The sequence below is a fragment of the Hyposmocoma kahamanoa genome, unplaced genomic scaffold (genome assembly GCF_003589595.1).
Source record: "Hyposmocoma kahamanoa isolate Upper Pololo Valley unplaced genomic scaffold, ASM358959v1 79, whole genome shotgun sequence".
NCBI classification, from domain to species: domain Eukaryota; kingdom Metazoa; phylum Arthropoda; class Insecta; order Lepidoptera; family Cosmopterigidae; genus Hyposmocoma; species Hyposmocoma kahamanoa.
Genome location: NW_020653993.1, coordinates 9,191,460 through 9,206,318, shown reverse-complemented (window position 1 = coordinate 9,206,318; position 14,859 = coordinate 9,191,460). Strand labels below are relative to the sequence as shown.

The window sequence follows — 14,859 nt, the reverse complement described above, 5'->3', positions numbered from 1 at the left end:
AGTTACTTATAATTATTAATACAAAGATCGATGACTCAGAAAAAAATTCCTTCAATCCGGCCGGATTCCAACCGACGTCTTCTAGGATACCGTGCAAGACGCTATACCAACTAAGCCACGGAACGAACCAGCGGACCTCTCGAATTTTAGTATGTGCTTGTGGTTGTGTTCTTGATTCAGATTCAGATTCAGATTCATTTATTTCTCAAATATAACATTACAATATAAATTGCACTACATGTCAAAGTATAAGAAATTATATTGAGATCGTCAGACAAAAAGGAAAATTATAAGAAAAGCACACAATAATTAGAAAATTAACAATTCATTATATAATATTGTTGTTATTAAATTACATATCGAATATCATTCTCCATCGTCATAAGTTGATAATTATACAAGAGCATGTTAATGCGGTAAAAATTGTTGTATTTGGTTTTGGACTTTTTAGCCGTAGCGCCATCTATGAGAAATTCTTCAATTCGTCATTCGGCTAGAGATGTCGCTATTCACTGTATTTAAATTTTTATTGAATTGATATTCAATTACTTTTTGTGAAATTACTCTACTCCAGTTTGCTACAATTATTAATACAAAGATTGAACACCCCGAAAAAAATCCTACGATCCGGCCGGATTCGAACCGATGTCCTCTAGCATACCGTGTGTATATGTCTTCAGGATTTTATATGATCGGATAAAGTACATTCTATCTTATAACTGTAATTCATTAGCACATTCTGTAGACAATATCCTTAGATGTATCCTATGTATTTTGTAAGACTGTTATTTAATAGTAGATAACTAAACTTTTTGATCTGTTTTTCTCTGAACAGTGATTCGCCTTAATAATATTAACAATACAGTAAGTTCAGAATCTACATTACCAATTTGGATTGAACTCACAATGTAATAGGAAATGGTTCCGTAATAAATAACAAAGCCTATTTCATTACATAACTGTGATGCAATAGCGAGAGAATAATACGCTAATAATTATTGGCTATAGACACTTGATGTGGTAAAAATTGCCCTGTGGGCGTTATGTTCTTTACTTATTAGCTATTGTAAAAATACTGCATTGTGCTATTATCATACATAGTAACAGTAGACCTCCTTATGAAAGAGTCCGTCCAGGGTAGTACCTTACCTATTTTTACCGCTAAACAGTACTGTGAGCACGTCGAGTATATAACCAGAAATAGAGACGAAATGTCATTTAATTTGTTTGAAAACTATTCTGCTAAATCATTACTGTGACAACTGCGCTCCGATTGGCCAGCCCGAATTCGAAACAATTGACGGGTGTCACTTCAAATCGACAAGTCTAACTTGAGCTTTGCTAGAATGGCGAAAATTGCAAAATAACATGTTTACCGATGAAATGTAATTCCGTTTGTATTGTAATTAGATATTTTGCTGTTTTTCCTCACACCACTGAATGGAACAGCACATTGATAAAGATATTATCTTTATTACAATAAATACAGAATATTTTTGGAATTTACGGAGACGTACACACAGGTCAGTTGTTGGCGCTGTACTATTTCAGTTTTCTAATTTGTGATTTCAGCGCAAACGAGAGTTGATATTTAAAAGTGATATAAGGCCCATTTGCCTGAAGAGTTGTCAGGGATGGATGCCCCATATTTTGTCTCTATTTCTGGTTATATACTCGATGTGTGAGCATCACTGCGATTCGGTTTGGAAGGGTAAGGGTGCTTATGAAATTACAGGAACATAGGACTTGTCAAGTTATGTTTCAAGGTGACGGGCGCAGTGGCAGTGCCCCTCAGACCTTTGCGATTTAAAGCACTGTGGTTTTGATTATGGACAGATATGTCGCTCCACCAAGCGACTTGTTAGTCCCATTTCATAGTATCATAATAAAAAACATAATTTTCACCCACTGCTGGGTATAGTCCCATCATAGAATATATCCATATATATATCCACCCATCACGATCTTATGCTAATTGCATACATCTACAACCTGCGACTTTGACGACGTCGTTTACCCATCTCGCTGTAGGGTCTCACGTTCTCGTCACTAATTAAGTAAAGAAAGTGAAAAAAAAACCAAATGATATCTGTGTACCTACGAGAAATTCACTGTATGTTATGATCATTATCATGAACCCATTTACAAGTCCCACTGCAAGATATAGGTCTCATCGCATTCGAGGATTTAGGCCATAGTCTGCCACGCTGGCTCAATGCGGGTTACGTTTTCTGAGGGTTGTGAACCTTCTTCAACATGCAGGTTTCTTGACATTGTTTTCCTTTGCCGAAAAGCTCATGGTAAATTTCAAATTAAATTATGTAAGGTTTGATTGAAATGATGGTTTTGGTGGCAGTAGAGCCCTTATGAAAGAGTTCATCCAGGGAAATACTGCCACTTTACCTATTTCTGCCGCCAAGCAATACCAGTGCGGTTCTAATGAGCTTTTCGGTGAAAAAAGCTCATGGTTTTCGCACATAAATTCTGAGAACATTTGCTCTTCATTTTGAGACAAATGAAGAGCAAAGTCTGAGAGAGGCCACTAGGAATAAGAATTTAAAAAATGTGATTGAGTCTAAATTAAGGTGACGCATCCGAAGAACAGAGTCCGATGTGATTATATAGCGAAAAGAGAATAAGTACGTTACGAGAATATTTTCCTTATTCAACCTAAGGGCTACGTAAAGGTGTTTTGAGAATTTATATAGCTTATTTCGTTTCGGAAACATAAAATCGAACTACGGTCGATCTGAAATCCACAGCGAAGAAGAACGAACGAAATATACTATGTCCTGAGAACAAGTAGTCTTGCATATAGATCTTTGTTCTACGGATGAATCGAAATATTGTGACGCACAACGAAATTATTTAATAAATTACCTGTAGAATTTAAGATTATTACTGACATAAAACTATTTAAATAAAGACTGAGAGATTTATTGTTATGAAAATGCTGCTGCAGCTGTTACTCCGTAGACGAATTTTAAATTAGTTGCTCATTTTGTAAATTGTTATTTTTATTTTTTAACGAATTGTTTTAAATAGTTATTTTTGACTCATAATAATTTTATATACTTGTGTCCTGACATTTTGAGGTCTATCCACAGTCATATCCGGGCCGTGCGCGAGACGTGGACGGGCCCCGTGCTCCGTCAGGGGCTCAAAAAAATATCGTTGCGTATTTTTTGTATGAAATCATTCACACATGTCCGTGTCCGGGCCGGTGCCGGGACGGGCCCGCATTCATACGAACTAGCACGCCCCGTCCACGTCCCGGGCACGGCCCTGATGTGTGTACATAGTCCTTTATTTTAATTCATTTTTTTCTTATAATTCATTTGACTGTGTACTTTAATTAATTTGTATGATTAAATTTAAATCCATGACATTCAAACACAATAATGTATATTGTTAATGAATAAATGATGTTAATGATTGAAAAATTCAGAGGTACAAGCCCGGATTCGAACCCACGGACTCTGCTTGAGGAGGTCATACCATTAGGTTATCACTACTTTTACATGAATATCGTGGTTGTAAAAACTTCATAATAATCAATAAAAATAAAATATCTCCATTATGTTCTCCACAGCGCGTGCAACAAGGCGGCGCGACATTCGAATGGGGCTGGCAGCAGCAGCAGACCGCCCCTGACTCCTCCGTTGGACAATACTACGTTAGACTACCACAGGTAATTTACCTTTGTATTTAAGTCGAATTTTGCTCGATATATTTAGGAACAAGTCCGTGGGCCTTAAGACGAGATAATTGGAGACATTATACATTCGAAAGTATGTTTGCTATTATCACGTAGATAAAGTGAGTACTATAAAACACACTCTTTATGAACGTTACTTCGAAACAATGTGTATAAAAACGTACCGCAGGTATTTTTCTCGTCAATGTTAAGACTATGTTACGGTAAAGTTTAAACGGCCAGGTATTGTTGAAGTATTCTATTTGCAAAAAATGTGGGTTAATTAAAAAGTATTACTTATCGCCGGGTAAACCCGATTTAGACGGTAATTAAACACCAGTACGTACGTTAAAATTGTTTGCTGTATAAATTAATTATTTCAAATATCTACAATTGAATAGACTTCATTTTTATGAAAGAAAATATTGAAATTATAATTTATTGTTCAAAATTATTCATTAGGAAGAAAGAAAGGAAAGATGACAGGTGTAGGTATGAAAATGACGGCTGATAGGGGAGAGTGGAAGAAAAATACATGTTGGGCCGACCCCACCTAGCGTGGGATAAGGACAGGAAGAACAAAAAATTATAAATAGCTAAATAATTTAATACTGCACAAACCAATAACTTTCTTGGGCATAGTATAATTTAAAAAAATCTTGGAAAGTAATTTAAAATACACTTAGGTTTTCGCAATTGATACGCATTAGAGATGAATATTTTTTTGTATTTAAATTTCAGTTTAGTTTATTTTACTCGGAATAAAAAAGTCGCGTACATTTCGACTTATCCGAAGAACAGAGTCCGATGTGATTATATAGCGAAAAGAGTATAAGTACGTTACGATAATAATCACGTGATTAAACTAAGGCCTATGTAAAGCTGCTTTGAGAATTTATATATCTTATTTCGTTTCGGAAATATAAAATCGAATAACGGTCGATCTAACATCCACAGCGAAAAGGAACGAACGAAATGTACTATGTCCTGAGAACAAGTAGTTTTACACTTAGATCTTTGTTCTACGGATGAGACGATTTGTCTTTTTAAACAAACCATAATATCATGTTCGATATATATTCCATAGTCATTAACATACATTATCCAGTGTGACTCCTAGATTTTTCGAGTTTAATTTTCCTTTTTATTAAATTGTCCAAAATGTCCTATTTTTTATTGGAATTTCATCAGTTTTACAAAATAATGCATCATCTACAAATGGTGTGAATGTCGTAATAAAAAACCGCTAAATATATTTTCAAGTTTTCGCAAATGTTAAGCACAGGAAAGGAAGTCTTTTTCGGATCTGAATTACGTATTTTTTTTTTGTTTTCCAAACATATTTTATTAATGTAAAATTTAGATCCGAAACAATGGTTTCTTTTCCAAAACATGTTTAAGTTAATTAATATTATTTTATAACTTTATTTTTAAAGTTGATACGATAAACCGGACATTATTGTACTTATTTAGCTAGTACGTTTGACTAATAAACTTCCATGCAACCCGCTCTTAACAAAATTTGGTATTTTCTAGAGATGCCGCGAATAGTAGATTTGGTCGAATACCGAATACCGAATATTCGGCCACGCTCTCGGCCAAAGGGCCGAATATTCGGCTGCCGAGTGTTCGGCGTAAGATCTGTAGGGCTACCTACTGCGTATTTCACGCGCGACCTGTTACGACCTGTCTCATTGCGCTGCGTGCGCACGGTGGTGGAGTGTTGAAAAACGACAAAACGATAGAATCAGTACATGACAGTTACTAGGCTTGTTCTGAAGAAGTCGCTATAGATAATATGCAAAATGATGAGGATGTGGAGAAATATTCAAGGGCGCATTAGATTAATTTTTATTTGAAAATTGTTCGCCTAGATCGGACGACAGATCCATACACTTGTAAGTGGTCAGCAAACGCAAAGCCCCTGCTTTGCGTCAAAATTCGGCCTGACGAAATTCCAAGCCTGTCAAAATTTGCTAAGATTTATCTACCGTCTCTTGGCAGTAGTGCTTTTAGTGAGAGGCTATTCAAAAGCAGGAATTGTTTAAGAGGAAAAGCACAATCGTTTGTTACCAACCAATGCTGAAAAAATTGTTTTCATTCATCACAATCTACCACTGATTGATTTTAAATATTAAAGCAATAATTTGTGATTAAAAGACATGATTCATTTTGAATAATATGTGCTTTTTGCTTTACTTGATATACCGAATCTCTAGTATTTTCTCTAAATTATCCGAAATTGATTAATTTAGTGATTATGAATACAATGATCGACCACACAGAATTTTTTTTTCATCGACCCGGTGGGATTTGAACCCACGTCCATGCTGCACCGTAGCATTGCTCTAACCATCTGAGCCACGGGTCCAGTTACCGAGTCGTCGATTTTCTCCAACGTGTTTTTGTTATTGATCTTTGTAGGTACTGTCTTTCGGCATTCGTCGCCGCTAGTGATTAATTTAAAATTTTAGGCGATTTCAATATTCCCAATTTTCCCAACTTGCACTGTAACGCATAATCCACACCTGTTTAAAAAGACACGCTCGACAGTCCGCATCGCTTCCTTATGATACAAACCATTAAAAAACTTCATCAATAGCAAATAGGTACTAATTTTCAGCTTTCATCCTTCACACAAAGTAATAATATTGTAATAAGTGAACGTAATAAGATTTTCTCAAACAAGTGTTACTTTCCAAAGCGGAAAATGGCTATATCCGCATCCGCTTATGTTATAGAAGTGTAAAAAAAATGTTTTGTAATCAATTGCCAAGTGATAGTATCGTAACAACCCTAGCTAGTTACGCAAAAGAAAGATTTTAGTATCAATAGAATTCCTTGTAAAAGAGTTAGTCCAGGTCCTGCCGCCAAGCAGTAATGTCAGCATTACTGTATTCCGGTTTTGCAAGGTAAGAGTGCTGGTGAAATTACAGGCACATGGGACTTGTCAACTTATGTCTCAGGGTGACGGGCACAGTGGTAGTGCTAGTGATAGTGATAGAGTTGTAGTGATCTTTGCAATTTAAAGCTCTGAGTGGCACTGTAACTGTTATGGACAGGCGTGTAGCTAACCATCAGGCGTACGCTTGTCATGTTGTTGTTGTGTATCTTAAAAAAACCATTTTTAAATATCAAATGGGCTTGTTGTTCTAACAAATCCTACACTTGGTATATATGTAATATAATGAAGCCACGTATGGTCATGCATCAAAAGTGCTTTTATAGCATGAAAGTCATAACTAAAAAAACCGATTTCAAGACTAGTCATTCATCCCCTAGTTTGCCACCCTTAGAGGTGGAATATGTTCCTCAAATTTAATTGGGTAACCCTCTTTTCGACAAAAAGAGAATCATGAAAGTCGGTTCACAAAGTTATAAAAAAAATTGTTATATAAAAAAAATTATGACTAAAGTTGTTTGTTATCAAGACCATGTTTTGGTCTGAATTTTTTGTTACGCCATGCATAAGGAATTACCCGTGTTACGAAGAATATTACACTAGTGCACGCATGTGAAGTCATGTCCGCACGAAGCACTCACGCGTTAAGTTTCATGGAAACATTTAAATAGACTATTTGCGTACATAGTTGGTAATAAACACTGTCCTTCTTGTATGACTAACGAGTTTGCATTTCGGTTACTTTCAAGATATTTATTTTATTCATTTATTTATACTCAGATTACATAGTATCTATAGAAACATACCTTATAGACTAACATATATAATACTGCGACGTGGACGCAATTTGGGTGTCCGGTAACCGACATCGGAAACGATGATCCATGATACCTTTAGGCATTTATATGGTCTGTGCTTTCGACCAAAACTCCTCCTTTATGAAGGTTGACAAATGATGAGTTGGTACTCTCACCACAAATGGATTAAAATTCACATTATGCCAAGTCCCCAACCCTCGCAAATCGACCCTCACGACGACAAGCACGATATATGTATATTGGCCATCGAGTATATAACGAAATAGAGACGAGATAAGGGCCGTCCATCTCTGGCAGCTCATCAGGCAAATGGGCTTTATACCACTTTTAAATATCAACTCTCGTTTGCGTTGAAATCGCATATTAGAAAACTGAAACAGCACTTACAGCTGCAACAACTGACCCGTGTGTACGTTTCCGTATATTCAAAAATATCAACAAAAAAGAATCATCAAAATTGGTTCACAAATGGCGTAGTTATCGCGTAACATACATAAAAAAAGAAACATACAGACGAATTGAGAATCTCCTCCTTTTTTTCAAGTCGGTTAAAAATTGAAAATTTCAACATTTATTAAGAAATATTATTTACTCTTAGGAAGTATAGGAAACTGAACTATACATAGTTAATACATTTTCAGTCTGAGCAGCGTGTGCAGTACTCAGCGGACGGGAGCGGCCACCACGGCACTGTTGTTGCTGGCACTGGTAACCCTGAGATAGTTGGCACTGATAACCGTGCCAGTCAAGCTCCCGCCCTGTTTATTCCTCAGGTAACTACAACCAGTTTATCCACATTCCCAGGCTCACCTCTTTATCAATTAGACATCAGACCTCATAACGTCATAATTTGACAACAATTGAATGAAACTTATTTTTTTATAGATGAACCTAGAAAAAAATTACAGTTTATCATGTTTTGGGTCTCGCTTGGGTAATTTTCAGATTAGTTTTCTCTAGGAAATGAAACTATTTTTCCAGATTTAAAGCGCGTTTATTTGTTTTTTCAAACAAACTAACGTTTCGGGCCCTTTACAGGTCCCATGGTCACGGTTAATTGAGGTGGTAAAGTCATCAACATCAAAAGTTGTGTCTAATATTAATGCCAATCACCCTAATTTTCACTTTAGTTACAAAAGTTATTAATTAAATACCTTATTTTTATATTTTCAAATTTTCCGCTTATAGATTATTTTATTTTATTTTATTTTATAGAATAAAGATTACCACAAAAATTATGTAGAGAAAACTAACCTGAAAATTAGCCACGTCACCTTAAAAAGCCCGAGTTATATTTGTTATAAACTAGCAGGAAAGAGACAAACATGTGAGGATCGTAAAAAATGCCAACATCGTAACTTCCTTCATATGAATTTTATTTTGTTTACATTATGTCCTGTATTATAGTCACAACAATTGATATTAAATTTACATTTTTAGGAGCCGTTGCAAGTGTATCAGACTCCAAATATAACTCAACTACAGCTGCCACAAAACCAACAACAGCCAGTGGACATCTATTTACTGCACCAGCAATTCTCAAATCCTGCATATCTGAACGAACAGCTGATACAGCCATATTCACCATCTAACGTAGTGCAGTATGCCATACCAAATTATTACAACCCTTCGCCCACTCAAGTGGATTTCAACGTTCAAACAATACATCCTAATAATGCACAAGGTAATGACGTTCCACCGTTACACTACCACCAACGCAAGGAAGGCAGCTTCGAAATTCAGTATGACGATAGCTCCAAACCTCTTAAAAAAGAGGAAATTAAGGAGCAACACGACTTTACAAAATCTGTTGTGCAAGTATTTAAAAACCACAATTGCACTGATGACGTAAAGAATGATGAAACGATAAAGTTATTCGCTCAAGTTCCATCTAAACAAGGTAGAAATATAAATGGTAATTTTGGTGCGAGGTCTACACAAAGACCATTGACTTATAGAGGAGCAATCAATTTTAAGGTGGGACCCCCGAGAGAAAATGCTAGAAGCGAGAAATATTATTATACAACTGATTCCACACCAAAAAGTACAATAAGATCTACTACAGAAGATGCTAGATTCTCCAAACTTGTTCAATCAACTCAAGACCTTATTTCCAACGAAGATTTGTTAAAAATTAATCATGCTGCTGAAAAATTCGTGAATCCAAATGAGAATGACTTTATTAAACCAAGACCTAGGTTCCAATTAAGAGCTGAACAATCTAGACACTATAATGATGGTTATTTTAATCAGTATCTCGAACCAGCTGGTACACCAAGAAGCAGAATTACAGTAAAAGCTAAAATTGGTAAAATTGTCGACAGTGAAATTGAACATATCGAAAATAATAAATCAAAGGAACAAATTTTACAAGCGGGTGCCAATGAATTTAAATTTGCCTCTCCTATCATTGTACAAGACACACCGTATGACAATTATAAGGAACAAATCGTAAACAACTTAGTGTCTACAATGGTTCCATACATTGAAAACGGTTATGAAATTGTGGGGGTTAGAGATAGCGCTGAAGAAAACTTGACTAATAATAATCAAGAGAAAGAAGGCTCGAGTGAAAATTTTGTTAATGTAACACCAAGACCTTTAGGTCAGAAATATTTGGCTCCTATCACTGTAGCTCTGCGTTTACTGAATTCAAATGATACTGAAACATTTAATGCTATAGATGACCATGAAACTTCTGATAGCGAAATTTCTGAAGCTATTGACAAACCAAAACAGCATGAAAAAACAGTTGTTGAAGTTCAAGAATCTGTTCCTGTTTCTATAACTCATATAAATGATGTTGAAGTACATACACATTATTTGGAAGAAGGTAGAGCAAATAACAAAGGTCCTTTGGATTATGCAAAATCCTTATACAACAAATATATGGACGTCTTAGACTCTTCGAAAACTAGGTATTATTCTGATGAAAAGAATGCTGATAATTCTAAAGACCATGACACTAGTGAAAATATGCAGACTGAGGTAGAAGTAAGACCTAACAATTTAGACAACGACAGAAAAGAATATATAATGGACTACAATGACTATGAATCGAACAATCACAAAATTATTCAACCAATTATAATAGAGAAAGAAGTACCAGTGACTAAATTCGTTGATAGATTCATAGAGAAACAAATACCATACGCTGAACATGTACAAGTACCAGTAGACAGGCCTGTAGCTGTTCCTGTCCCTTTCGAAAAAATAGTTGAAAGACCAGTTGAAGTTACAAGATATGTTGATAAACCATATCCTGTTGAAGTACCTAGACCGTACCCCGTTGAAGTTAAAGTCCCCTACCCTGTAGAACAGAAAGTTTTTATTGATCGTCCAGTACATGTACCTTATCCTATAGAAAAACTTGTTGAGAAACAAATATTTCATCAAGTTCCAGTACCTACTCCAGTCGCTGTACCGTATGAAGTCCAAGTGCCAGTTGAACAACAAGTTCTGTACCCTGTGCCGATTGAAACACCAGTACCTGTACCTTACCAAGTAGAAAAACCCGTACCTGTTGAAAAAATTGTAACTAAACAAGTACCTGTACCTTACCCAGTTGAAAAGAAAGTCCCATATCCTGTTCATTACGAAACTAAAGTTCCAATACCTTACCCTGTAGAGAAACGAGTACCAATACCTGTTGACAGATATGTTGAAAGACCTGTAACGATAACTAAGTACATAGAAAAACCTGTACACATTCAAGTACCAGTGGCAGTTCCTGTACAAGTTCCGCAGCCTTATCCTGTTGACAGGATAGTTGAGAAAAAGGTGCCATATCCTGTACCAGTTGACCGAATTGTCGAAAAGAAAGTACCTGTACAAGTCCCAGTACCCGTTGAGAAAATAGTCGAAAAAATTATAGAAAAACCTGTTGTTGTGACAAAGTATGTCGACAAACCTTATCCTGTCGAAAAGCGTGTACCTTACCCCGTAGAAAAGATAGTAGAAAAAAAGGTACCATACCCTGTACAAGTCCCAGTGGAAGTTAAGGTACCATATCCAGTTGAAAAAATCATTGAAAATCCTTACGCTATATATAATTACGGTTACGGACATGGCTATGGACAAGGCCAAGGAAGCCAGAACCATCCACATTATCTGAAGTACGATCAACAAAGGCAAGCGTCTCACGTTCAGAATCAAATTCAAAAAGCGCACGAACAGCGGTTGCAAAATCAGTACGCACAGTACCTCAAGGAAAAGCAAAACGTACAAACTACACACTGGGGCCACTTGTACGCATCATCTTACCAACATATCAACAACGTAGACCCAAAACCAACTACAGGGTTCAGAAAAACACCAGTACTAACAAATTATATAAACTATGTGACAAACCAAAATCAAAATCAAAACCAGGAGCAATCATCAGCATATTACGGTCCTCCTCCGGTAGAAAAATACAATGATTCATGGGAAAAGAACAAAAATTATATTGTTGAGGTGAAATTAAGAAGGACTGACAGGCAGCCCAAAAATGGAAATCTGAGAATAGAATATGGTGGATTCAAACCACCCCTAATTCCAAGTACAGAAGTAGATTTAGATGGCATGCCGGTAAAAAAAGATGGCGACAGTTAAAAGAACATTGAACCCTTGAATAAAGGTATTAACGTCATCGATAAGAATATCTTCTTACGTATGTTTCGTGTATTTGCCGAGCCTAATAATGTGGAAAAGCGACCTGTTTAAGTAGTTCTTTCAAGTTGACCCAGCGCCATAAGTAAATAAATAGTATCGATAATTCAACCTAAACTGGTTATTGTATAATAAGGGTCTGAATACACGTACAACACGGAAAAGACAGATAACCAAGGACCTCCATCAGAAACTGAATAATACTTTGTAAATACTTAGGGTCGTATTCTAGAACTCTACTCAATGCTCAAGTCAGGATTGTAATTGAAACACAAGCACTGGAAATACGACCCTAATGGCAGGGACTTTAGTATGATTTCGAATGCTTTAAACCATACTTTTAGAGACTCTCCACACTAGCGTCTTTCGAGCGTCAGTGTCTTACCAACGTATGCAAAACGTCTCTTCATTTCGCGCAGTATTTAATCAATTATTATAATTGTTTGCCTATCTTCAAGTCATGTTATTAATTTATATTGTAGAGTTAGAAATAAGCCTTTAGTTCTATAAAGTCATTTAACTTATTGTAATTAAGGACAATTATGTCGATAACCTTATAAATGTGTCGATCGGTTGTTAATACTTTCCAATTGGAGTATTTTATGTAATAGGATATTGTTGATAAGAAATTGTAAATATAGATTGTTTATTAATACTTACAATAAAATAATAATTTGTGAAAATTGTTTGTTGTCTCTCCATAAAATGACTATGAACTGCCTTCGTGGTCTATGGCCTACATTTATTTATCTCGTGACTTTGGGTGTCATTTGTGGTAGTTTACGGGGCTGTGTGTGTGAGTGCGTCATTATAATTTATTAATGTAGTTAGTGAAAATCAAGCTTGATTATAAGAGAAACCCCTAATTCTAAAATGTGTCGATTAATCACGTTCCTCTTTACATACATACATACATTCTATTCATACTAGAATGAAATGAAGAGATACACTGACAATTTCTCCCGCTAGATGGCAAAGTATTGGCCGTTGGACTGTCAAACTCTATAACCCTTTATGCCCTTTAACATTCAAGTTAATGTGTAAAAAAAGGGTGATTAATTTATACAAAGGTTGTTTTTTTAACACTTGAAAAATTGCCATCACGCCGGTCAGGCCGCCGCCCGGCGTCATTCGAAAAGCCGTCACACGATAGTATGTTCCAAAGAGCATAAAAAAACATGTTTGGAGTTCAAAATAAAATTTATTTCATGTTCATCTCACAAAACGCCATACTTGACCTCACAGGTGGAACTACGCTAGATTACGTCGTAAAACAAACTTCGTATATATAAATACATAACTACAGTACAGAACCCACTCTCAATAATAAAGCGACGAAAAAACATGAAACAAAAGTAATATAAATCATATAGAATTTTGTCATATTTGGCATTTGGCCAAATGGTAACATGGCTGGTGCCACGCACCTTTTTTGTTTTGTAAATCTATTATGTCAATTTCCCAAATATTACTATTTAGACTTCATCACTTTATTGTTGAGAGTGCGATGTGTATGGAAAATTTTATGATGTATTTTGGGTAATCGTTGCGCCATACAAACACAGCATCCAATTTTATTTCACGTTAAATGTTTGTGGAATATAAATTAAGTATTTTTTAAATTTATAGAAGCGAGAAAACATTGCGTACCTAAAAATATGATTCGTTATATAATAAAAATTCGTTATCTTCATTTTATAATCGCATTGAAATTACATGACGCCAGTTTACATGGTGCAAATAAAATTTATAAGACGCAAGTAAAATTTACAAGGCGCAAGTAGAAATTATATGGCGCAACTATCCCTAAAATGTCAGATTTTGTGATTTCTTGTAAAAGTACTACACTTAAATATTGGTTTATATAGAAAAAGAACCGCGATCGCCGCACAGTTTTCACATACATAATTACATACAATACTATGTATAATTATCAATTACAATTATCGTATCACCTAATAAGTATGCAAAATCACACGATATAGAAAAGAAAGCGTCACACCAAACAAACAAAAAGTTATTCACGATAACGGCTGGAAATATAAAATACTTACAAGTAACTTTCATGCTGGAGACAAATATAAAACGGAAATACATAGCTGTATCACGCGCGCGCTATTTACCTCTACGTAACAAGTTAAAATACCTACAAGCGCTATATCTGAAGTGTTGTTTGTTACAACCACAGAACAATATATACCTACAGTAGTAGAAGTTTAGTGGGCGTGGTACGCATGCCAACGTACGCGGAATCCCATGTACTTGAGCTCTGTCCACCCTTTTTATCTTTGTAAACTATGGTCCTGTCAATTATCTCGTGCAAAACCTCGAAAATCGTGGAAAAATGCCTTAATTTCCTACTTAGGAGTGCAAAAACTATAGTCGCACTTGTAATATTACCCGTGGTGTTGTTCCATATCTTCTTCATCGTTGAGTCTTATTTTAATAATTTTTCCAATTTCTGTTTACCATAATAGTTTTTTTGTTATATGAAATGAACGTAAACTTCATACCGCTGCAATATAATCAACTTTTTTTTGGAGAACGGCATAATAGGCATTAATCGTTCGTCTTTCAGCTATTGCCGCTAGATGGCAACACATAGATTGAAATATCAACTATAAAATCAAAACGTCGTAACTTACAATAAAGGGACAAGGATTAAACTTTTAACGATATGCTAACTGGGTATTAACAGTCCAGAATTTGTTACATCTTTTTAAATTAGCAACTACGACCAATCATTGTCAAAACATGATGTTTCTGGTACTAATCGCGACTTAAGGCCCTTT

The 14,859-nt window shown here is 35.6% G+C and overlaps 1 protein-coding gene across 1 annotated transcript in view; it reads left to right on the top strand.

Moving 5' to 3' along the window:
* LOC113233599 overlaps positions 1–12,323 on the top strand; it is a 60,307-nt gene extending 47,984 nt beyond the window's left edge. Inside the window, exons 4-7 of the mRNA XM_026468748.1 lie at positions 3,593–3,691; positions 8,059–8,190; positions 8,858–10,968; positions 11,347–12,323. Of these exons, the coding sequence (XP_026324533.1) occupies positions 3,593–3,691; positions 8,059–8,190; positions 8,858–10,968; positions 11,347–12,010 (3,006 nt within the window). The 3' untranslated portion in view covers positions 12,011–12,323. The remainder of the gene's footprint in view (positions 1–3,592; positions 3,692–8,058; positions 8,191–8,857; positions 10,969–11,346) is intronic.
* The last annotated feature ends 2,536 nt before the right edge of the window (positions 12,324–14,859 follow it).